This window comes from Meles meles, chromosome 4 (assembly GCF_922984935.1).
Source record: "Meles meles chromosome 4, mMelMel3.1 paternal haplotype, whole genome shotgun sequence".
Lineage (NCBI taxonomy): Eukaryota > Metazoa > Chordata > Mammalia > Carnivora > Mustelidae > Meles > Meles meles.
The window spans coordinates 55,313,356-55,338,408 of record NC_060069.1 but is presented as its reverse complement, the minus strand read 5'-3'; the positions used below and the strand labels follow the sequence as shown (position 1 = coordinate 55,338,408).

Genomic DNA, 25,053 nt, shown 5'->3' with positions numbered 1-25,053 from the left:
ATTTGTTGTCAGAATAAAACAACGTAGAGCCTTACTTGACTTCCTGATAAGAGGCATCAGTATATGACAATTTAAGCATTTTCTGTTATGACAGAGGCAAAGAACAGTGTTGGTGGAGGGAGTACGTGCTCCCGTCGATCCAGGCAGACTAGACTCAAATCCCCACTCTGGTTCTAATCGTCTGCATGACCTTGGGCAAACCATTCCTCAGTCTCCTCCTCTATAAAATGGGGATACAGTGACATGACTCATTAGGCTGCTGTAGACATTAGAGACAGTACCTACAGCAAACATTCACACAGTGGCAGCTGTTAAACAGACAAGGTGTATACAGACACATTAGCTGCCTGGTCCAGTGCTTGGTGGTTTTCTGATTTATATTTAGAGCAATTTCCAAGTAGACACAATAATCCCAGGATCCTGAACACCAGGCTCAAAAAGAGTTCTGATAAAGTCCTATCTGTGCAAAGTCTAGGTGGGGAAGACTGATCTTCTACAGGCATACCATCTAATATCTAGTACCTCCATAGGTCTATCTCTTAAACAAGAAGGTGGGCCAATTTGCTGATAATCTGAACTGTGAAATGGCAGACCATGGGCTAAGTTTAAGGAGAACAGCACCTGTTTCTAATCACACTGGAAGTCCCTGACCCTCCCTGCCTCTCTAACACTCCAGAGTCCACACAATAATCTGGATTGTCAAGATCAGCATTTACTGTTCTGTTTTTGTTTTTAAGATTTTACTTACTTATTGAGAGAGAGAGCAAGTGACAGAGAGAGAAAGCATGAGTGGGAGGGTCAGAGAGAGAGGGAGAATCAGACTCCCTGAAGAGCAGGGAGCCCAGTGCAGGGCTCTATCCCAGGACCCTGGGATCATGACCTGAGCCAAAGGCAGATGCTTAACCTACTGAGCCACCCAGGCACCCCTGCCCAGTCCGTTTCTTCATTTTGCCATCATCCTAACACAGAACTCCCAGTTGTTTGACCCAGTTCCTGGGTCATTGCAGGTGTAATTCGTTAAAATGAGGTCATTCCGGAGTAGTGGAATAGAGTGGGCCCTTATTCCACTATGACTGGTGTCCTTATAAGAGAGGGTCACGAGAAGGCAGAGACATAAAGGGAGAGGACCATGGGACAATGGAGGCAAAGACTGGACAGATGCGCCTATAAGCCAAGAAGCACCGAAGATCACTGGCAGGCCACCAGCAGGCGGAAGAGGCAAGGGAAGGATCCTCCCCTCCACGTCTCAGAGGAGCACAACCCTGCTGACACCTGGGTTGCAGGCTTCTAGTCTCTGGAATTGTGAGAGACGTAGTTCCTGTTGTTTTAAGCCATCCTCTTTGTGCCTCTGCTGTGACCTCCCTAGGAACAAATACAGCCAGGAAGCCCACCACACACCTCTTCTCAGACACAGCAGCATGTAGGTGTGGAGCCTGCTCACTGGGGAGCCCGCCCATCAGATCCTCCTTGGGAAGACTCAGCAGACACGGGGGCGGGCCTGACATTGAGCGCTCCTAGGCCCATCCCACCCGAGGAAGGAGCCTCCAAAAAGCAGGCTATGGGTTCCAGATATATAAGGAATATTTACACACACCAGGAGGTGGTATACATACACATTAAGGCACACCAGACCGATCTTAACAGGGAGCTCAGTCAGAAACAGAAGAAAACACACGCTCATTACAGAAGCCAGATGGCCCTGAGTCTGATCCACAAACAGAAGCGAAAGCAAAGCTATGCTTTCACAACATCAGAAGTTTTGGCTGGGTGGATGGAGCGAGAAAGAAGGCATCTGAACAGGAAGGCACGTATTTTTAGTGGCCAGAACTCCTGGGGTCCTAATGTCACCAGAAGTGCATTTTCATCTCTGGTCCTTCATATTTTCTTTTTAGCAGTATTCTCAGCTTGCCTCTTGGCCACGGCTAAAAGAGGGCGAGAATCTCTCCGGGAGCATGAGAGGATACAGGAGTGACTCCCTGACCCATGGGAAGACACTGCTGCACCACACCATCCCACCAACCGGATGGGAGCGTCTGAGGGCTCGGGCCTCCGCAGGGCACCCGGGACCCACAGACTTCCTGCTAATGGGAGCTAAAGGAGAACTCAAAGTAGTTATTCAGAAATACGGACTGGTTTGGCCTTTAGTTGTTAAGTGTAAAATGAGGTAGAAAAAGGCTAGAGGTGGGAAAAGGGACACCGGGGAGGAGAGTAAATGAGAGGGACTCAAGAGAGCAGCAGAGAGTGTGTGACTTTTTTTTTTCCCCAAGATAAGGGAGGACTATGCGAATCCAGAAGCAGATGAGGAGACTTTGAAGATGCTGGAAAAAGAAAGGTAAGAAACGTCAAGGCCCCCGGGGCACCTGGGTGGCTCAGTCATTAGGTGTCTGCCTTTGGCTCAGGTCATGGTCCCATGACCATTTAAAAAAAAAAAAATGGTAAAATAAAAGTCAAGGCCCCCAGGGAAGCAGACTTCGCTCTGGTTGTTGGAAAGATGGAATACCTTCCAAGGTCGCGGTGGAGAGTGGGTACTGTGAGAACTCCAGGAGGTGACGGAGGACACGCTCTCAGGCTTGTGAGAGCACCCACAGCCAGGGTTCAAACGCCTATCTTTGGGCAAAGTATCTCACCTCTCAGGGTTTTGCTTTCTTCATCTATAAAATCAGCACAATAACAGTACCTCCTTCCTGGGGTTTTGAGTATTTGACGAATTAATACAATTAAAATGATTACAACATCTGCCACATACTAAGTTCTCAATAAGCTCAGCAACTTCCATTATTGTTGCTCTTCAGAACAACGCTGTCTGGCACAGAATGACCTTTCCCCTTGTCTTTTTGTTTTTAAAGATTTTATTTATTTGACAGAGAGACAGCAAGAGAGGGAACACAAGCAGGGGGAGTGGGAGAGGGAGAAGTAGGCTTCCCACTGAGCAGGGAGCAGGTCTCGATCCCAGGGCCCTGGGACCATGACCTGAGCCAGAGGCAGATGCTTAATGACTGAGACACCTGGGCACCCCTTCCCTTGTTTTTTAAAGATAATTTTTTAAAGAGCCAATTTAGGTTCATAGCAAAACTGAGAGGAAGGTAAAGATTTCCCATCTGCCTTGCCCAGAACGGCTTAGCAAATGATGGATAAAACCTAGTGCTCTTGATTAGTTATTCTAGACTTCACATTACTTTCTGATATTGAGACTAAAAAGCTTTTGGGAAATTCCAAGTTCCACAGAAACAAAGATTATATAAAAAAAATAATAAGGAAGGAAAAGAGAGCGAGAGAGAGAGAGAGAAAGAGGAAGAATGGGGAAAGGGGGCCTCCTTCAACAAGAGAGTAATTCAGAGACAATGATGAGACCTAGAGATTCTAAGAAACAAGCTGCTTCAAAGTTAGAACAGCTTCCATTCCCTCTAGAGGGCTAACTGCTTCTGTCTGAAGGCATCTGGGCCCAGAATGAACCAAAGCAGAATGGGTCTGTTGTGCTCAGTAATTTTTGCTATGATTTTGACTTGGGAACAGAAATATTCCTCAAAAGTAAAAAAAAAAAAAAAAAAAAAAACGTAATGGGCAGATAGAAAGGGAGTGAGGGTGTGTGACTAGGAAGAAATGAGAACACTGCTTGTTGTAATGAATGGCCACCAAGCAGAGATGCTCCGGGTGATGAGAAGATGCCCAGTCCCTACAAGCAGACTGAGACTCACAGACAGAGTGACAGCTGAGGACGACTAGTCTTACTGAGAGGCAGATTAGTCTCAGCACCAGCCAAGGTGAGACTTAAATTGTCCCCAAGGATAGAATGACTCCAGCAGGGGCTGATTAGGGCAGAGGAGAGGGATCTCAGAAAGCACAGGGTCCTCTGGGGAAGGGAAAGGAAGGTACTGCCAAGGCCATGAAAGAGGAAGGTCAGCAAAAATGTTTAGGGTAAACCACAACGGCCAAACTATGGAAAGAGCCCAGATGTCCACCAACCGATGAACGGATAAAGAAGATGTGGTATATATCTACAATGGAGTATTATGCAACCATCAAAAAATGAAATCTTGCCATTTGCAACAATGTGGATGGAACTAGATAGCGAAAGTAAGTTAATCAGAGAAAGACAATTATCATATGATCTCCCTGATATGTGGAATTTAAGAAACAAAGCAGAGGATCAGAGGGGATGAGAGGAAAAAGTGAAATGGGACAAAACCAGGAGGGAGATAAACCTTAAGAGACTCTTAATCTCAGAAAACAAACAGGCTTGCTGGAGTGGTGGGGTGGGATGGGGTGGCTGGGTGATGGACACAGGGGAGTGTATGTATTCTGGTGAATGCTGTGAATTGTGTAAGACTGATGAATGACAGACCTGTACACCTGAAAGAAATAATACATTATATGCTAATTTAAAAAAATAAAAAAATATATATTAAAAATAATGTTTAGGGTTGGGATAAGAATAAACCTGTTGTCTTAGAGCCAGTTATCAGGGCAAAAGACACAAGAAGGGGACTAACTGGATAAGGGAGGGCTGGATGAAGCTATTGAAATGGACCAAGAGTCCAGCTAATCTAGGGAGCAGTATAGCCCCAAATGATCTGGTCTGTGATTCAGCTTATATTTGTATGATAACAAATCGGACATTTTTATCTCATCACCTTAGGTTTTATTTTATTTTGGTTTTACCCTGCTTTCACTCTGAGAGATCCTTGTGGTTTTTTCTTTTTAAAGATTTATTTATTTGAGAGAGAGAACAAGTGGGAAGGCCAGAGGGAGGGAGAATCCCAAGCAGACTCTGTGCTGAGCTCAGAGCTTGATGCAGGACTCGATCCCACGACCCTGAGATCACAACCTGAACAGAAACCAAGAGTCAGATGCTCAAGTGACTGTGCCACGCAGGTGCCTTGAGAGTTCCTTAAGTTTTAACTGCATGTTAGTATCTCAAGGAGGTGGGTCCACCCTCACTGCTGGCTAATGGCAATAAAGATAGTTTCCATGTTCAGGGTCTCTGGGAGACCACTGAGAAACAGCCAATCTATCCTGCCCTTGCCTTGGGAAACTGTTTATAGGCTTTCTAATTTTCTAAGAAAAGCAAAAGAGCTGAATGTTCTTTGGGACTTATATGAGACCTGAGAGGATAAAGGGAGAAAGATGGTAGGTCTGGGATTTAATTTGTTCTCAGGCTCTACTCCAGACTTAAAAAGACAAAATTACAGCTGGCAGAACATGAAACTGATATGATATGATTTCCTAAATTTGTACAGTTGACTGCCCAAATAGCACTCTGAGCTCAGTAACTAAAAACTCTGGGGAGCAGCATACCAATTGTAAGCTTGTCCATCAAGCAGCATTATGTCTCTAGAGCCGATAACAAATGGCCCCGACTCCCAGGGAAGCTGCACTTCCCTGAGCTTCTACGAACAGCAGTTGCACACACCAGCAGGTCAGTTCTTAACCATCAATTCTCGTATACATGCTGCCCAAACAAGCACTTAACCATTCACTCTAGAAGCCCCTGATTCACAGTCCCAAACGAGGAACTATGAAATTTACAAATGAAAAGTGAGGCTTCTTGGTGGCAATGTATTTAAGAGAGTCAAGTTCAATACATTGCTTTTCTTAATTCTTTTCCAAATGATGACGAAAAAATGGTTCTTTTGTCCTGATCCAGAAATTATAAGGCCAGTTAAATTCCCAAAGACATTCTTGTGACATCTAAAAATAGGAATTTACAGGAGAGAAGAGCAGATTTGGCAACACCTCTTGACTTCTTAATTTTAGACCTGAGTCTTCAATAAATTCTAATTCTCTTCTGACATTTGTTTGACCTTGTTATCTCAGGACCCAAAGAGAATGACTGAGCAACATCAACAGATCCAATCTGTGCTGCCCAAATTCATAAGTGTTTAGAGAAAATGCCAAAATAATATACCCAAGAGTGTTGACCCTACAATTGGGTTGGTGAGAATTCATTCTGTCTACCAAACCTCCTTGAATCAGTTGAGCTCAGGTTTTATTTCCAAAGAAAGGGAGGGTCCTTGGTTATTTGACAAGACAAGTCCATGGTTATTTGAAATTAAGTTGGTACCAATTTTTCTGAAGACTGCTAAAAATTAAAGAAATTTAATTTAATTAAAAAAAAGAAGTCCAATCTAGGTCAGCTATATAGTTAAAGCTATTTTTAGTTCAAAAGACAAGCAACTTGAATAGACATGTACAGGAATTATAGAAACCCATTGTTTCAAGGAGGCAAAAGCTTAAGACTAAGGGTGAGGGTAGGATAAGGTATAGGCAAAGTCAATGGAATTAAATATATGTCTTTCTTAGTTACTATTTTAACTAAGAGTTACTATTTTAACTAAGAGGAAGAATCTTAGGAGTGCCTGGGTGGCTCAGTCTGTCTTCAGCTCAGGTCATGATCCCAGGGTCCTGGGATCAAGCCCTAGCGGGGAGTCTGCTTCTCCCTCTCCCTCAGCTCCTTCCCTCTGGCTCATGCGCGCACGCTCTCTCTCTCTCTCTCGAATAAATAGATTAAATCTTAAAAAAAACAAGATGGGATCAGGAGGGAGACAAACCATAAGAGACTCTTAATCTCACAAAACAGAGGGTTGCTAGGGGGAGGGGAGTAGGGAGAGGGTGGTTGGGTTATGGACATTGGGGAGGGTATGTGATATGGTGAGTGCTGTGAAGTGTGTAAACCTGACAATTCACAGACCTGTACCCCTGGGGCAAATAATACATTATATGTTAATAAAAATAATTTATAAAAAAAGAAGGAGGAATTTTATCTTAGGCACCCTGGCAGATTTCGGAGAGAGAGAGAGAGGCATCATTCCAGAGTCAGAGTCAAAGGTGGGGCAAGATGCTGGAACACGAAAACCCATGAGTGATAACAATGCCTGAAAACCACCATGAGAACTGCAAGTTGGAGCACATGTAGGACAGATGACAATACGGAGTGGAAGGAAGACGAATGGTGATGGGATGAGGCTGACGAGCTGCTACTGTCCACTGCCACCATGTGCCAGGGTTGGTGACTGCATAATTTGTAGGACCTTCTTCATTCTCCACAACGATAGCCCTTAGTAGTATCCCCATTTTACAGACGAGGGAGTGAGCTTAGGTGCGGTCAGATAACTTGTCTGAAGTCACAGAGCAGAGATCTGACCTAGATCTCTCTGACTTCTTCACCACGTGTGGCAGGGCCCTAAGCCCCTGTTTTGTGGAGCTGCCCCCTCCTTCTGCAGGGAGAAGTACACGGTGGAGGGAAGAGCACTAGACTAGAGGCCCCTTGATCTCAGTCCTACATGGAGGCTCTCCTGTGCCCACCTGGCTTCAAAATGCAGTGCGGAGCCTACAGGTGCTCGGGTCCTCACCTGACGGTGCCACTGAACAGCACTGGCTCTTGAGGAATAATGGACAGCTTGCTTCGGAGGTCAGCAAGGCCAATATCACTGATTCTCACGCCGTCGATCTTGATGCAGCCTCCAGATAACTCCACCAGACGGAAGAGGGCCATCCCCAGAGAGGATTTCCCTGAGGAGTCAAAAGACATGCAGAAAAGTAGCTCAATGAGCAAATTTTGTGAAAACAGAAATTGGTTTCAAAACCCCACCACCACCCCAGGCAAAAATCATCCATTTTTCTAGTTCTATTCAATTATTATTTCATCTGATTAACTAGGATGATGTAGAAAGTGATAGCCAGAAACAGAAAAAAATACACTGTATATACAAATATATACATTTAAATCACACAGCTTCGGCCTGAGGAGTCTGAGGTACTACCACACTTTCATGAGAGTAAATTAGAACAACGCCTGCTTTTCACCCTGCGAGTGGGTACATGGGTTTTCACACATCTCAGGCAAAGTGAGGAGAACAGAGTTCTTAGAGCCAGCAGCTAGGAGCAAATGAGAGGACAAGATGTTTTCTCTCTCTTCTGTCCCCTTATCGTAGGTGAGAGAGAAACAAAACAAGACCTCCTACCATTCTTGCATAAGCACACAGGGAAGGAGTAAATATGTGTTGTAGTTGACTCTATCATGATAAGGAACTGTGATAGAAAAGCGGGTCTGAGGGCCGGCTGGGTGGTCCAGTTCGTTGAGTGTCTGCCTTCAGCTCAGGTCCTGATCCCGGGGTCCTGGGATGGAGCCCTGCATCCGGCTCCCTGCTTGGCAGGGAGTATGCTTCTCCCTCTGCCCCTCCCCCATGCTCATGTTCTCTCTCTTTCTAATAAATAAATCTTAAAAAAAAAAAAAAAAGGAATCACCATACTGTTAAAAAGAAAAAGCTCAAGTTGTTCCACTTTAACAAAAGATGCTAGCCGGGCTGGAAGAATTAATAGTTCTCTGGATCTAGACTACCTTCGCACTGATGGATATGCTGGTAAGAGAGGCCATGAAGACCCTGCAGTGATGTCCCTGACTATGGCCACGGCAGGGTCAGGGTCTAAGAGCCTCTGAAGAAGCTTGTTAGGATTAGAGTTTAGACTTTGTAAGTCAGGCTATTTATATAATTAATTTTTCCTGTTTTTCTCCTGTCACTACTTATGGCTTAATAGTCTTTTTTTTCTTTTTAAGATTTTATTTATTTATTTATTTATTTATTTGAAAGAGAGAGAACATGAGAGGGGGAAGGAGCAAGGGGACAAGCAGACTCCGCACTGGACATGGACATGGGGTTCAATCTCATGACCCTGAGATCATGACGTGAGCCAAAAACGAGTCAGACGCTCAGCAAACTGGGCCACCCAAGTGCCCCTGGTTTAATGAAGTCTTAATGAATAGCTCAGTCTGTCTTACTTATGTTAAGGGGAATCACAGGAGAAGGGCATCAGTCAGAGCTTTTGGGAGAGGAGGGTACCCCTAGGAGCCAATGTAGTAGGGGGAATTTGAGGGAGAAAGCAAAAAAAGAACTTTGGGGACAGCCACCTTCCTGGACTGAACATTCTCTTGCAGTGTAAAAACCCTACAGATATTGTATTGTTCTGACATGAAATAATTCCTTCAAACAGGAAGCAGGAAATGGCTTTTTCTTCTCTTCTTAGCAGGTTCTTTAAACTGTCCAGAAAAGATACAAGGGGTTTGGTTTTATTTTTAATGGAAAGAAATAAAGCTAGAAGAGTTTTGACAAGGAAGCAACAAGCCCCAAAAGCTAACGAGAAATGAACCAGGGAGACTTCTTATACCAGATGAAGTGGTCAGGAAATGAAAATAAGTCTCAGTCTTTGAAATGTTTTTCGGGAAGGAAAGAGGGAAGGAAATGAATTACTCAAATCCTGACCCTAGAAATCTAAAGGGCATAGAAGTAATAGGATTCTTAAGTGTGAAGTAAAACGCCTAAAATGAGAGCCAATTCTCTGCTTCTTTGCAACTGATGTCAGATCAAGAAAATAATTTCTGTCTTCAAAGAACACAGGTTCCTTTTTAGAGCTATGTTAGTGTCCGATAAATACAAGGCAACACTGGCATTATGTCACAGACGACTTACATCTTTTGTGTGTTTTGACCTCACAGAAATAAGGATATTCACTGCAGTACTGCTCGTAATAGTGAAAACCTGACAACCTCAGCGCCGTACAACCAGAGACTGGTTAAACAAAAATGATGGTACCTCATAAAATGGAATTTTATATCCTGCTGCATAGAACTCATGTCAAAGGCTATCAACTGACATGGAAAAATATTTGGTAGTTTAAAGGCAGGCCATGAGACAGTGTGTGTAAAATGACCCCATTTTCATAAACATATTTGTTGATAAAAAAGCCTGACCAGGAGCGGGGCTGGCTCAGTTGATTGGGTGCCTGCCTTCGGCTCAGGTCGTTACCTCAGGGTCCTGGGAGGATCTCAGCAGGGAGTGTGCTTCTCCCTGTCCCACTGTCTCTCCCCCTGCCTGTGTTGTTGCTCTCTCACAAATAAATAAATAAAATCTTAAAAAAAGAAAAAAAAAAAAAAAAAAGCCTGACAAGATACCCACCAAAACGGTAACTATCTCTGGGTAGTGGAGTTATGGGTGCTTTTCCCCTTTTGTACTTCGCTATATATTCCAATTATTCTGCATTGAGAATGCATACTTTTATGACCAGAAATACCACTAAGTGTAACAAAAGCAGGGTTGAGAATACACTGAAAAAATTGGCTTCAGGGAGACCTTAGTCATCACTCATTAATACGGAGCTGGTTTGAAGGCATGAGAGGGATATTCACTAAAGAGTAAATCATGGGCCCCAAGCTCAACTCCAATAGGTTCCAATGTTTCTCCAGAGGCCTTGGCTCACTCTTACCTGATCCAGTCCGCCCCACGATGCCAATCTTCTCCTTGGGTTTGATCGTGAAGGACACTTTCTTCAGAACCAGAGGGAGATTTTCTTGGTACCTCATCTCTGCGTTCTCAAAGCTCACCTCTCCTTCCTGGGGCCAGTCAGGGGAGGGAGCCTTGTTCTTAATCCTGGCAGGTGCTTCCAAAGAGAGAGTCTAGGGAGACAGAAGTGGCTGGGTCAGACTGACCAGATTATGTGGGAGCTGCAACACTTTCAAAGAGAAGTAAAACCCAGACAGCCACAGCAGCCACACAGAAGCAGCTACTGCCCTCTTCCCTTCCCACGGAAGAGGCCCTTGGCAGTAAATGCTTATTACCACTAAACCACACAGAATGCGATGCTGACTAACTTTACACTTAGCAGTTTACAGTGGCAGCTAAGCAGCATCTTGGGGAGGGCAGTGGCTTTCCAACTGTCTTCTGTCTTATAGAATTCTCCACAAAACGGGTCTTGGAGGCCAAGGGTGTGGCATGAGTCCTTCCACAGCTCCTCAAACACACCACTTTTTATTGGAATTCTTTGAGAATACTCTACTTGAGACAAGATTCCACCATATGAAAGCCAATGGCCTAAACCCAAAGGAAGGACACTACCATTTACTGAACATTTCATCAGATCCTGGCATTCTGACATGTCAGTCACCCCAGGAGACATGGACTCGAAGCCCAGTCTGCCACCAATCGCTGTGTGACCTGGACAGACCACTTCTTCACTCCAGGTCTTAGTTTCTCATCTGTAAGTCGTGAGGACCAGATTACAGAATCGTGGAAATCCATTTAGCTTTAAAAATGTTGTGTTCGATGTGACTGCTTGGGTAGTTTTTGTTACCAATAGTCCCATCTCGCAAAGTTTGAAAATTCTCTGGCAGCTAGTCATGGGACTTTACAGCCACCTAGGGCAGTAGCCAATGGTGGTGGAGCTCTAGGCAGGGGTGGGGGTGTGGGGCAGGGCAGGAGGGGTGGGTGGAGACTGACGTCACGAACTCCAAACTGGAAGGGCTTCATGTTGGCAGAGGCATCCAGGTTGGGCACTGGCGGTGAGAGCCAGTCCTCAGAAATGTGACTGGTTTGTGCAGGGTCCCCTCTGCTACGGCTGACCATCACCCTGACCTCTTTGGCAAGAGACTCTCACCAATAGCAATTTTAAATCAAACACTACATACCCACAGATACACCCACATACTGTCCACAGACATGGGCACTGGGCAAAGAAGCCAATGGATAATAAATAAAATAAAAATAAAATAAATAAAAGGAACAGCTATTAGCAGATATCTGTCTGCCATGGATAGCTATGTGTCATTCTTTCTGAGAATAAGAATTCGTAAGTTTAAGCAATGTCTTACAATTAATGAAGTTCATTGTCAAAACAGTTCAGGGAAGCACGTCTGCTGGAAAATGCAGTTTACATAATATGCTAGTTCTCGGCGGAAAGGGTAGTTTTTCCAAAACTATGTTTCTAAGTCAATTATTTGACCTACAGTCAATTATTTGGAAATTGGGATATATTCTTCTCACATAAACCATGATCTAAACGCTGATAAGTCTCTGGGCAGTTCACAAAATACGTAACTGCTCGGAACTGAGTTACACTTGAGACCCTTAACTACTTGTAACTCTGCTTCTCTCTACAGAAAACCGCCAGCGTCCCGGCTAGGACATGACCTGGCCGCAAGGCGCTGTCCTGAGGTGGCACTGAAGGGTTACCGAGGGAAGGTGGGAACAGTCAGTTCATCTCAGTATCAATGAAATTAATTGGTTTCTAAACCAGGAATGCAGTTTAGAATTGGCCATGGAGCTTCCAAAACGTCAGACACCTGGGTCAATGGTATCAGATCAGATCGATGGTATCAGAATCTCCAGAGATGAGGCCCGTGTCTGTCTCCACCTAAAGCTTAGCGGGGGATACCAACGGCCATCCTTGGTTAAGGACAAGTGAACTAGGGGCGCTTGGGGGGCTCAGTCTGTTAAGTGTCTGCCATTGGCTCAAGTCATGATCCCGGGGTCCTGGGATGGAGTCCCGAACCGTGCTCCCTGCTCAGCGGGTAATCTGCTTCTCCCTCTGCCTCTCCTCCAGCTTATGCGCTCTCTGTCTCTCAAATGAATAAATAAAATCTTAGAAAAAAAAGAACAAGTGAACTAGAATAAGATTTTAAAAACTACATGGTTTTATATGGCATAAGGAAAATGACCTACATTCTTAGACACAATTCATAAAAACATTTAGAAAGTCTTAAGATAATCTCTTCTCCATTGCACACAGGCTGAAGAGATGGCTGGTCCTCGCCTGTGAGAAAACAAGCATCCTCCTTGCACTTCTACTTGAGGCAGCAAAAGGGTCAAAGGACCCCACAAAGGATCAAGATCACAGTAAAAGGCTTTCGCATCCTGACCTTGATGTAGTGGTTGATCCTTTCCACTGAGGTGAAGCGGGCTTCTGTCTCGGATGCCAGTCTGACAGTGAACTGGAACAGCCCGGTTAACTGATAATGGAAAGCAAAATCCAGGAAGGAATTCATTATGAATACATGTCAGGCCAACGCTAGAAAACCTTTTTCACCTAGGGGATTACAGCTCAATACCCCAACGAGCCAGGCACCTGCAGCAGTTAGTTGGACAGACTGAGTCATTCTCAAAATGTTTAACACAATAGCCATTATCCCCCAATCAACAGCAATTCTCAGCGAAGGCAGGTGGCATTGTGGGACTGCTGGCACTGAGCCCCCCTGCCTCTGAGGGCTTTCCATCCTTCTTTACATTTCCAGCACACACATCTGCAGCTGAATAACTTCTGGGCTTCCTTCTGAGCAGCCCACACCTGCTCGGGCAGCCACAACTAATGGAGAGATGTATCGCCCTGAGAGCAAGTAGTGAAATGCAGATTCCCTGGGCACCTCAGACTGAGAACCCTGAACCCTGCTACAGAGAACACATATCCTTCCCCTTCCAGTGATCAAGTAAGTCTGTATAACTTGGACAGACATCTTTGGGAATCTGCAAAGATACATGAGCTCTTCTTGGTGTTCTTTGCCTACTTACTTGTTTTGGTCTTTCCAATATGGAAAAATGTCAGACATATACAGCAGTCGAAAGGACAATATAATGAACTCCATGACCTTAAAAATCTGTCAACTTAGAGTCAATATTGTTTCAACCTATAGCACACCACCCCTCCGCATCATGGGAAAGCAGATCCCAGACATCCTATCCTTTCAACCTTAAATATTTTAGCTTGGATCTTTCTAACATATAAAGACTCTTTAAAAACATAATACCATTGTCCAATACCATGATGACATCTTAAAAATTAGTAATAATTCTTTAACATATTCACTTAGTGCTCAAGTTCCCAACTGTTCTCTGAGCTATTTAAAGACCATAAACCGTCCCTAGGGACCAGGTCTACATACGTAAAGGTTTTGGGAAAATCTGGGGCCTGAAAATAAAATGCATATAAGAAGCATAATGAGGACACAGTATTTCTTAGAAGACCAGGAAGAGGCCAGAGATGAGAGGGTGGTGAACACAGAAACCTGTAATTAAGAAACCATTTTCAAAATCGTGTTTATTTATAAATAAATGGCACCTATTTATTAAACACGTGCAACCGACTTAAATCCCTTTGTTCCTATATACCACTCGTACCTCTCTCCCATCTTCCCTGCCCCAGTCAAGTCCAGGCTGTCACTAAGAAGGCGGGTGGGCAGAAGCGCTAGGAGTCTCAAAGGCTGAGGCAGAGCCCCCTACCATGTCTCTCCTGGCCAGCACAGGACTCAAGTGAGCATAAGGTCCATCCCTGAGACTGACCTGGACGGCGTAGGAGATGGCAAGACCCGAGTAGGCGGGGGGAATCTGCCCGTGCATGAGAACGATCATCAGCCCGGTGGTGGTGATCAGGGCAATGCTGATCAGGTCCAGCCGCACAGCCAGCCACCGCATTGCACACGTGAACAGGAAGAAAGGACCTTGGTTGTTATCCAGGAGCTCCTGGTACCTGTGAGGGCGACAGAACACCTGACAGGCAAACAAAGTACCACAGCACCCTGAGAGTGGGTGACGTCACAGCTCTGGTGGGAATTACGGACAGAGGGCCAACTTATGAGTACTTCCTGTCTGTCACTAGGAGGAGGATACGGAAATCTAAGGACTACAGAGTATTCCAGGCTCCGCACACAGGATGACTTGGGGTTTTCTAGTTTTACCCTTTCAAAGAAACATGTTCCAAGATGTTAGGGAAAAATATGTTAACGACAGTGAAATGCACAGTGAAAGGAGACCAAACAAGAGGTTGGCTAAGCTTTAGAAAAATGTCTTAGGTCAGGGGTTCCTTCCTCAAGGAGACAGGCTACACAGGCAAACTGCAGAAATGCCCTCAGACCTGGGAAGATAAATTCGCAGACTGAAAATGGCGAGGTAGAAAATGTCTGCTGACGCACTGCTGTTGGGCAAAACGGTGCTTATTTCCAAGGCTGTGGAGCATAGAACCACAGCAAAAACCACAGCAAAAGAGACCTGGACAACCTCTGCCACTGAAGGAGGGAGACATGACTGTCATCAGGGGTCCTAGAGAGCGGATCAGACCCCATCCAAAGGCCTGAGTGTCACATACACATATAGTTAGAACTCCAGAACAGGAAGTCCTGCCAGGTAAATGTGCTTTGTTTAAAAAAAAAAAAAATCGCTCTTCCTCTTTATATAAGATATTTTGAGAAAATTTAGGAAATGCAGTAAAGAAGAAAATATCATATTCTCACCACTCAGGGTTAACAGTCTGCCATATCTTCTCCCAGCACTTTTTCCAATACACTTAAATGTATGTGTGTATGTACATACATATGCATGGAGTGTGTTTTACTGTTCTTCTCTTAGAGCGAGGATTATTTTTGAGTTATTTAACCTTTCTTTTTTATTTAAATTCGATTATTAATATAAATGCATTAGTTTCAGAGGCAGAGTTCAGTGATTCATCAGTTACATATAACATCCAGTGCTCATTACATCATGTGCCTTCCTTAATGCCCATCACCCTGTTACCCCACCCACCTCCCCTCCAGCAACCCTCAGTCTGTCTCCTATGTTTAAGAGTCTCTCATGGTGGGGGGCCTGGGTGGCTCAGAGGGTTAAGCCTCTGCCTTCAGCTCAGGTCATGGTCTCAGGGTCCTGGGATGGAGCCCCACATCAGGCTCTCTGCTCAGTGGGGAGACTGCTTCCTCCTCTCTCTCTGCTTACTTATGATCTCTCTGTGTGTTAAGTAAATAAAAATCTTAAAAAAACAAAAGTCTCTCATGGTTTGTCTCCCTCTGATTTCACCTTGTTTTTTTTCTCTCTTCCCGTACATGCATGTTTTATTTCTTAAATTCCACATATGAGTGAAATCATATAATTGTCTTTTTCTGACTGACTTATTTCATTTAGCATAATACCCTCTAGTTCCATCCATGTTGTTGCAAATGGCAAGATTTCTTTTTTTTTTGATAGCTGAGTAATATTCCATTGTATGTATATACCACATCTTCTTGATCCATTCATCTCTCGATAGACATCTGGGCTCTTTCCATAGTTTGGCTATTGTGGACAGTGCTGCTATAAACATTGGGGTGCAGGTTCCCCTTCAGAATACTGTATTTGTATCTTTGGGGTAAATACCCAGTAAAGAAATTGCTTGAGTCATAGGGTAACTCTATTTTCAACTTTTGAGGCCCTTTTTTGGGGGGGAGGGGAGATTGAGAGAGCAAGTCGGGGTGAGGGAGGAGGGACAGAGGGAGAGGGAGAGAGAATCCCAACCAGGCTCCAGGCCCAGCACAGAGCCAGACGTGGGGCTTGGTCTCAAGATTATGACTTCAGCCCAAATCTAGAGTCAGACACTCAACTGACTGAGCTACCCAGGCACCCCTAAACTAAACTTTCTATTCAGATTTTCTTTTTAAAATTGATTACTTAATTTTTGGAACAGACATTAATTAGCTTTTGGAATAGACAATATACACATAGGATAGAATATATAGATGGCATAAAAAGTTTTACCAATAGAAGTCAGCTTCCCTCCTGCCCATACAGCTATTCAGTTCCCCTCTCCAGCGGCAACTAGTACTTCCTGCGTATCCTTTCAGACATGTTCTAAATGTTACAGGTACAAACATATATGTAAAAGGGAGCATACCATACATACACCTTGTACCTTGCTCTTTCACAAATGTATTTTAGAGATCATTCCATATCAGTACCTACAGAACTGTCCCATTCTTTTTTAAGATCTACCTATTTGAGAGAGAAAGCATGCGTGCGAGTGGTAGGTCGGGGCAGTGGGAGAGGGAGAGAATCTCCAGCAGACTCCCCATTGAGCACAGAGCCCAATCAATGCAGGGCTCGATCTCACAACCCTGAGATTTTGACCTGAGCCGAAATCAAGAGTCAGATGCTTAACCCACTGAGCCACCCAGGCGGCCCATCTCATTCTTTTTAAGGTCCACGTAATATTCTATATGGGTGGACCAGAGCTTATATACCCAGCTCTCTCTGGAAGGACATTTAAGTTAGTTCCAATCTTGTTAATACAAATCTCCACAATGACTATGTACATAAATTTCTCAACTAAATAATATTCAGCAGCTAAAATCAATCTAATGTCAATGACCATCATTGTTCCAAAAAAAAAAAAAGAAAGAAAAGAAAACCTCCTTCAACCACGCCCAAAGCCAATAGACTCCAATCCTATGTTTTCATCTTCTCATTTGCTTAGAAAGAAGTTCCAGCAAGTGAGTGAATTTTAGTCAGAGACCCTTATACCACTAATACTCTTGGTAATGAGCTTTACAATCTCCAACTCTGGCCTTAAAGGGCCTCTTAGACTTATTCAATGCTGGGATGTTGACTCCCCTTTGCACCCTCCGGCCGCCATCAGCACTGACCTGTGCAGAAATTCCTGCCCTTTGTTGTAGGCATGGATGGTGGCAAGGCCCTGTATGCTGGATGTGATGTGGGAGAGGAAAGGGGACTGTGTGATATTGTCCAGACGTTTCAGCTCTCGAATCAGGACCCTAGAGAGAAAATGAGTTCTGAGTCACAGCGGTAGACAGACAACCCTGGCTTCATCCCTGGAAGACATGAACATCTCTTGTTTACCTGGAGACAATGTGCAGAACTGAAAAGAGGATGAAGAGGGGCCCCACCGCCACCAGGAACCACGGGAAAACTCCAGCGATCATTCCAACACAGAAGAACACGAGGATGACATTCTGAATGAACATCTCGGCCTGGAATGGCAGGCGTACATCGACTGGGGAAACCACAAGGGAACAAATGTCAGACAGCTAGGATCTACACACAGGAAAAATGAGACCACAGTTTTTAAAAAACACAAAGAGGTTCCACAAACTCTCTATCTGAACTGTGTGTGTTGTCTTTCAGAGCAGAGAAAAATCTAGAAACCTGGTTGATCTAATTCTTCCTGTCCCAAGGAAATCTAAATGATCTTTCTCCCCCAGGCCCTCTCCTGGGTTTAGGAGGCAACCCAACTCCTTTAAACAATTTTCTCTTTAAAAGTAATATATGTTTGTTGTAAAGTATTTGGAAAACAAATATGCAAGAAGGAAACATAATCTTTAGTCTTACCAATACCGATAAACTGCTGCTAACATTTGAGAAAGTTTTTACTATGGAAAAATTTAAACATACACAAAAATTAAAAGAAGAGCGTAGAACCTTCAAAAGTTACGAACATTTTCTTCATTTCCTCTGGACTATCTCCTCATTCTCCACCTCCCCCTGGTTTTTTTTTTTTTTGGCTAAATTATTTTCATGAAAATCCCAGACATGTTGATGCACTGATTTTTTTCTTTCCACCTTTTCTCCATTTATTTGCACAACCGTGTGTGTGTGTGTGTGTGTGTGTGTACACACATTAGTTCTGTGTATCAGTGATGGTTCCGATCCCTGTTACCCCCGCCACAGCTTTACACTGGCTTTATCAGCATCTAAACAAATGCCTCTGGAGGTCTCCCACGGTGATAGTTAAAAACATTAGCTCGAGGCTGAAAAGATCTGGGCTCAGTTCCCAGTTTTGTTATCTAATAGCTGTGTACTCTTGGGCAGGTTATTTAATCTTTCTGGACATCAGCTTTTCCCTGTATTCAGTGGGTCAATCAATGACCCATCCCACAGGGCTCTGGTGAGGATAAGGATAATGTATCTAGAACCTCTGGCACATGGCAAATGTCCATGTGCCATGGTAAATGTCAGGGGCCATCACTATTATTCGGGGCTATGAGAAGGAGCTGAGTTCTGATGCTGGCACAGCCCATGTGGCACCCAGAAAACCTGCCAGAGGTTTTAAGTGTCCAGAGGCCAACGTGCTACCCCCCAAAGTAAACATGTTTTGGAATCTCAGATCCTCCCGTCCAAAGTATTTATGCCAACTCGAGCCTCTGGACTTGTTTTCAGCTTAAGTGAGGGCAGATGAGAACTTAGATGACGGGTGAAAAAAATCAGGTGGGTCCTTAGCCCAAGTACTAGCTGCAACCTGGAGAAGAGTCTAAAACTAAACTGGTCCTGGTGTGGCCCCCAGCAGAACGTAAGGATGGACAGATGGGCATGCCCGGAGAGTCATCTAGAAGGCTGCGGAGCACAGGAAGCTGCAGCTTGTGGCCAAGCACACAGATGAAGCCGTGAGAAATACCTTCATCCATGTCTTTGGAAAACCTGTTGAGAATCCTCCCCGTGGGAGTGGTGTCAAAAAACTTCATAGGGCTTCGAAGGATCCTTCGGAAAAGTTCGTCATGGAGCCGGGAGGAGGCTCGCAGTGTGCCCTGAGGAGTAGAGGACAAAGTGATCAGGGCCCAGAGACCCAGGGACTCCCGCAGACTCAGCTCCTGTCTATCCAGGTCACAGCTCCAGGGGACATGCCCTCGCAAAGCTGGAGAAGGGCAAACGTTTGCGGAAGCAAGAGGTGGGGACTCAGAAGAGGCTGAGGCTAAGGGGATACAGGTCATTTCAGCTAGGGCTGTCCTGCTTCAGAGGGGCTCCCCTGCTCCGAATTAATCTGAGAGAGGCTGACCACAGTCACTAGGGAGAGTAGACACAGAAGCCACCGCTGCGTACCTTGACGAAGACAACTCCTCGAATGGCTTTCAGGATCAGCATGACGGCCATGGAGAGGGCGTAGATGCTGGCATAGTACTGCATGAGAGGGTTGTCCTTCATGCTGCCACTCACAGACGTCTTGTTCCCATGTGTCACTGTGGTGTTCTGTTTGGAGGCAAGGTTCTGTGAGGCAGGACTCCTAAGGACAGCCAAGAACTCCTTCTGGGGTCATTCTCAGCTCCAAGGAGGGGCAGGACAATGGCCGTGGGGCCTGGCTGTGGTGAACAAAAGGCAGGCTTTGCCCCCCACTTCTCTCTTTTCTAGTGGAGAAGGGCAGACGGCCTGCAGGTGTCCTGCTGCTAACGTGAGTCAGTCAGGGATCAGCTATCCTCTGAGGCCACGTGAGGGGCTCATTTTTTCATCCTGGGTAATCCCCACTCATGAGTTCTTTCCAGCCAGAATTAGAGCAGTTTCCCCAAGAAGAGGCAGAGAATACAAAGAAACAGCCACATCCTGAGACATACAATTTTCCTATTAACAAGGAACCTTACCCCACTTCCTTGCTTGATCCAGTAACTCAACCACCAATTGCTGAAGGCAGTGCTGCCCACATTCAACATGAAAAGGGATATGATGACCAGGAAAGCCAAGGGGCCCCCCGCGGCCTGGATGTAGACACCATACACTGACCAGGGCACTGAACCCTGCCCCTTCTCTTCCAGTTGCACCAGCTGCCCTAGGTAAGGAAAAAACAAAACAGAAACATGAACTCAGTAGGAAAGAGCTACTTTTCCAAAACGAAGTCACCTACAGAAGCGCAAAATCAAAGAAAACCTATAGTTTCGCATGGGTCTATCTTAGAATTCTTTCATCCTTACTAGAATATTCTTCCACTGAACATTTACTAAGCACCACTATGCCCTGGGCCCAGGATGAGGCCCTGGAGCAGCAAAGACCGTTAAGACCATGTCCTTGCCCTACGGTCTGATGGAGGGTCCTTCTGCAGCTTGGCAGGACACACAGATAAAATAAACACATAATGGCAATAAAATATGCTAAAATACTATGCTGGAGATGTATGCAAGGCAGCATGGGAACACCCAGTAGTACCTAGCCTCTTTTTTTTTTTTTTTTTTTAAGATTTTATTTATTTGTCAGAGAGAGAGAGAGAGAGCAAGAGCAAGCACAGGCAGACAGAATGGCAGGCAGAGACAGAGAGAGAAGCAGGCTCCCCGCCGAGCACGGAGCCCGTTGTGGGCCTCGATCCCAGGACGCTGGGATCATGACCTGAGCTGAAGGCAGCCGCTTAACCAACTGAACCACCCAGGCGTCCCAGTACCTAACCTCTTGGGGGAGCAGTTTCAGAGAAGACTTTCTGCTCTCTGTATGGTCTCAAAAGGTACGCCGGCTCTGACCCGGTGGGGAAAAGGTGGGTACCGGCCCAAAAGTGGGAAAACAGCTAGCCAGTTCAGCAAGGCCAGACCAGTAGTAAGTGTACCTAACAGGCGCCAGGAGACACGGTTGACTACAGAGGCCATGGTCAGAGAACAAAGGCATCTAAACCTCATCCTTCAGACAAGAACTTCACGTGGGTGCGGAGGTTTGAATCCCAGACTACAGATCTCTGGATGGTCAGAGGAGAAGTCTCGTCCACGCATCTCAGTGCCCCGTACACTAATGGCATTTTCTACGCGTGTGCTATCAGGACCAAGATGAGGAAACACTGCTATGAAATGGGAGGCCCTGAAAGACTTCCCGCAGGAAAGCGAGTTGGTGGGTCTCCCATTTTTAACTAGACCTCTCAGCTGTCTGCATGCGGGACAGATTTAAAAAGATGCATCCCTAACACTCTAGCTGCACGATGGTGGGGCTAGAACCAGGGTCGTGGCCCTGGGGTTGGAGGTTCAGAGGTAAATTCAGTAGGCCATGTTGACTGGCTGAGGAGGAGAGAAAGGCTCAAGGGTACCTCCTGAGAGCTCCCTAGGTTGGAGGGGGGGGCGTGGTGGTCAGGTGACTGAGGCTAACGGACTAATACAAAGAAACAGTCCTCCAAAAAGCCAGAGTCTCTGTATCTCGGGCAACGTCCAATTATCTTGGAGCGAGCCTCACGTGCCTGGAGGACTTGAAGACTTGTGAGTATCCAGGTCGGGGCTCTGTGGATGAGAACAAACATTCCCTCAGGGTTCTCTACTGCCGGTGCCAGGGACTCAGATGACTCAGCCTTCTGGGCTGTTCTGCTGGTGTACAGGTATCTCAAGTCACACCCAATTCAGAGTCTCCTGCCCAGTTTACGGAAAGGAAGGAGAGCTGGGGTGTGCGGTAAATCAGGAGGGTCAACTGCTCCCACCAAACAACTGTGCGGTTTCAAGAACAAGGAAGTGAAGACAGGCCCCGGGCCAAAGTCCTGACGTGAGGTGACCTCACAAAAGAGAGCTTCACCGCAGGGCTGTGCTCTTTGTTCTTTCCCTCCAGGAAACTGATCCCCGCAGCCAAAAATCACAGAGGTGAAAATGCCTGAGGCATTATAAATAGTTTTCCTAAGTCTCAATACTTGCCTTAGTTGGTAAGATAAAGGATTTAAGAAACCTGGAGCCAGATCTCTGGCCGGTGAAAGCTAGGCAGGAAAAACCTGTGCTGTACCTCTTCAGCCCGGCCCAGCTACGGCCTCATCAGGAAAAGCCAGGAGGGTATCATGCTAACAAGGGAGCCACTGAAGATGGGGCACTGCTGGTGCCAGAACATCTCTGCCCGGACGGGCACTGACTTCTGTTTTATTTTTAAGATTTTTGCTTTTTTAATTTACTTTTGTTTTTTTAAAGATTTTATTTATTTGACAGAGAGAGATCACAAGTAGGCAGAGAGGCAGGCGGGGGTGGGGTGGGGAGCAGGCTCCCCGCTGAGCAGAGAGCCCAATGCGGGGCTCCATCCCAGGTCCCTAAGACCATGACCTGAGCCAAAGGCAGAGGCTTAACCCACTGAGCCACCCAGGCGCTCCAAGATTTTTATTTTTAAGTGATCTCTACCCCCGACGTGGGGCTTGAACTCACAACCCTGAGATCAAGAGTCGCATGCTCTATTGACTAAACCAGCCATAGGCTGGCACTGACTTTTATTTTTTAAGATTTTATTTATTTATTTGAGAGAGAGAGCAGGGGGGGGAGGCAAGGGGGTGACGGGGGGCAGGGGGGTGAGAGGGGAGTGGAGGGCAGAGGGAGTGGCAGCAGCAGACTCCCCGCTGAGCAGGAAGCCTGATGCAGGGCCTGATCCCAGGATTCCGGGATCATGACCTAAGCCAAAGGTAGACACTGATGTTTAAACAGCAGAGGTGAGGGGCACTCCCCTCCCTCACGCAGGCTTTCTCTCTTTCTCTTTCTCTCTCTGAAATAAAATCTTTAAAAAAATAAATAAATAAAGAGCAGAGGTGACTCACAGGACGATGGGTGTACCTCTACCCATCATTCCATTTATCCTTACTCAAGATGACTCAGCTATGATCACAGACTCGACCCACAGTGCACAGAGAAGGCAAAATATTAAATAAAGGTCATTCTTAACTGCTTTGGTCGGTTTAAGCAAACAGAAGGGGCCTCATGATCTCCCAATATTATACAAGAATTTGTTATTCCAGAAACACAAGGCCAGAGACTCCACAACACACAATGCTGTTAAACATTATGAATTACCACTTGGCATACTTTCCGATAAACTTTAATGATAAATCTAAAATCTCATAAAAGGTCATTACCTTCCTCTGGCTTCACTGCTTTCTCCTTCTTTACTGATCCTGTTTTAGGACCTTTGTCTTGTGATTTCTTCTGTGAACCGCTGGTTTCTTTTTTCGAATTAATCTAATATTAAAAAAAAAAAAAGTGTCACCGGTTACAATATGGCCATTCAGACCAATGTCCACAGGACATACTGGAGAGTCATCTTCAAGCTGCTGCTATTCTTGAGAAGAGATACACCCAATCTCTTAAAAGGGCCACTTTCTTGTGCTTCCTTAAGTCCTTCAGCCCTTGAGAGCTGGGTTCCGATCCTGTTATTCCATTGACATTGCTCTCCCCAATGCTCTCCTCCCCTCCAACTTGCCCGAAGTATTAGGGCTGGGGTCATTTCCTTTCCTCTCATCTCTGATCTCCACATCACTAAATCCAATCATACATCTGACCATTTCCCACTGCTACCACAGGATACACTCAAAAGTCAGCCTGGTTTTGCAAAACCTCCACATTCTGGCCCTAGCCTACCTCCACATGTTCCTCTCCTATTCCCGTGGCTTCTACTCTCCAGCCACACTGGATTTCACACCATTCCTCACACCACACTGCCATTCCCCACTTCTGGGCTTCTGTCCACCGTGGTTCTTCACTTGGAATGCCCCTCCCCTCACCCTAACTCAGTTACAGTTGTTCCCCATTCAGGGGGAGTCAAATCTTAAATCCTTCCTGAGGCAACTTAGACTCCTGTAGGATGAATTCATAGCTTCCCCTGTTGTCCCAGGCACTGGGTTAGGACTCTGTGATAGCATGTTGCTGCAAATGTGACCTGGTGTTACAGTTCCCTGTAAGAGCGTAAGAGCATCAGTCTTCCCTAGGAGACCAAGAGTCCCTCAAGGATGAGATGACATCTGACTCATGGTGGTAACCAATACCAGGTCTAGCACCAAGCACTGCCCACAATAGGGCATAAAAGGACTTCATAAACATTCACCAGATTGAACCTGAGATAACTGAGGCCACATGCTCCCCTTCTGAAGTTCTTCTTATTATCTTTATATAGAAAATTCCCTTAATATAGTTCACATTTATTTCTTAAAAGATTTTACTTTTAAGTAATCTCTACACCCAATGTGGGGTTCAAACCTATAACCCCAAGGTGCCTAGGTAGCATAGTCAACTGAGCATCTGACTCTTGGTTTCCACTTAGGTCATGATCTCAGCGTCATGGAATCAAACCCCGAGTTGGGCTCTGTGCTCCGTGGGGACTCTGCTTGGGATTCTCTCTCCCTTTCCCTCTGCACTCTCTCTCTCTCTCAAATAAATAAATCTTTTTTTTTTTTTTTTTTAAAGATTTTATTTATTTATTTGACAGCGAGAGAGAGAGATCACACATAGGCAGAGAGAGAGAGAGGGAAGCAGGCTCCCTGCCGAGCAGAGAGCCGGATGTGGGACTCGATCCCAGGACCCTGAGATCATGACCTGAGCCGAAGGCAGCGGCTTAACCCACTGAGCCACCCAGGCGCCCCTCAAATAAATAAATCTTTAAAAAACAAAACAAGCCTACAACCTTGAGATCAACAGTCCTGTACTCTACTAAGTCAGTCAGGCGTCCTGAGCTTACTACATTTAATTCTATGTCGTTGTCAGCCTCATGATCCCAGCCTGCTCCTCAACTAGACTTTTTAAACTGACAGTGAAAAATAAAAAAACAGAAAACAATGTAAAATTTAAAGTCATGACAGAACACAAGATGGGGCTCTAAGTTTTGTATTCACTGTTGTGTGTGAATAAATGCACTAAAGAGAAAATGATAATTTGCTGACCACTCACTAAGGTAAGATTACATATTATTTCATTTAACTGATGCAACAACTCTAAGAAACAGGTGTCATCCCCATTTTTAAAAAAGATTTTATTTATTTATCTGAGAGAGAGAGAACGAGAGCCAGTGATCATGAGAGGGG

General features: G+C 45.3%; 1 protein-coding gene across 6 annotated transcripts in view; it reads right to left on the bottom strand.

The window, feature by feature from the left end:
* ABCC5 (ATP binding cassette subfamily C member 5) overlaps positions 1-25,053 on the bottom strand; it is a 168,479-nt gene that overhangs the window by 8,029 nt on the left and 135,397 nt on the right. For all 6 annotated transcript variants that reach the window (XM_046003380.1, XM_046003379.1, XM_046003378.1 and 3 more), the window contains 10 exons: positions 23,116-23,218; positions 19,922-20,106; positions 19,389-19,535; positions 18,967-19,096; positions 17,415-17,568; positions 17,201-17,329; positions 14,100-14,286; positions 12,686-12,775; positions 10,258-10,447; positions 7,350-7,509 (listed from right to left, as the gene is read on the bottom strand). In XM_046003380.1, the coding sequence (XP_045859336.1) occupies positions 7,350-7,509; positions 10,258-10,447; positions 12,686-12,775; positions 14,100-14,286; positions 17,201-17,329; positions 17,415-17,568; positions 18,967-19,096; positions 19,389-19,535; positions 19,922-20,106; positions 23,116-23,218 (1,475 nt within the window). The remainder of the gene's footprint in view (positions 1-7,349; positions 7,510-10,257; positions 10,448-12,685; positions 12,776-14,099; positions 14,287-17,200; positions 17,330-17,414; positions 17,569-18,966; positions 19,097-19,388; positions 19,536-19,921; positions 20,107-23,115; positions 23,219-25,053) is intronic.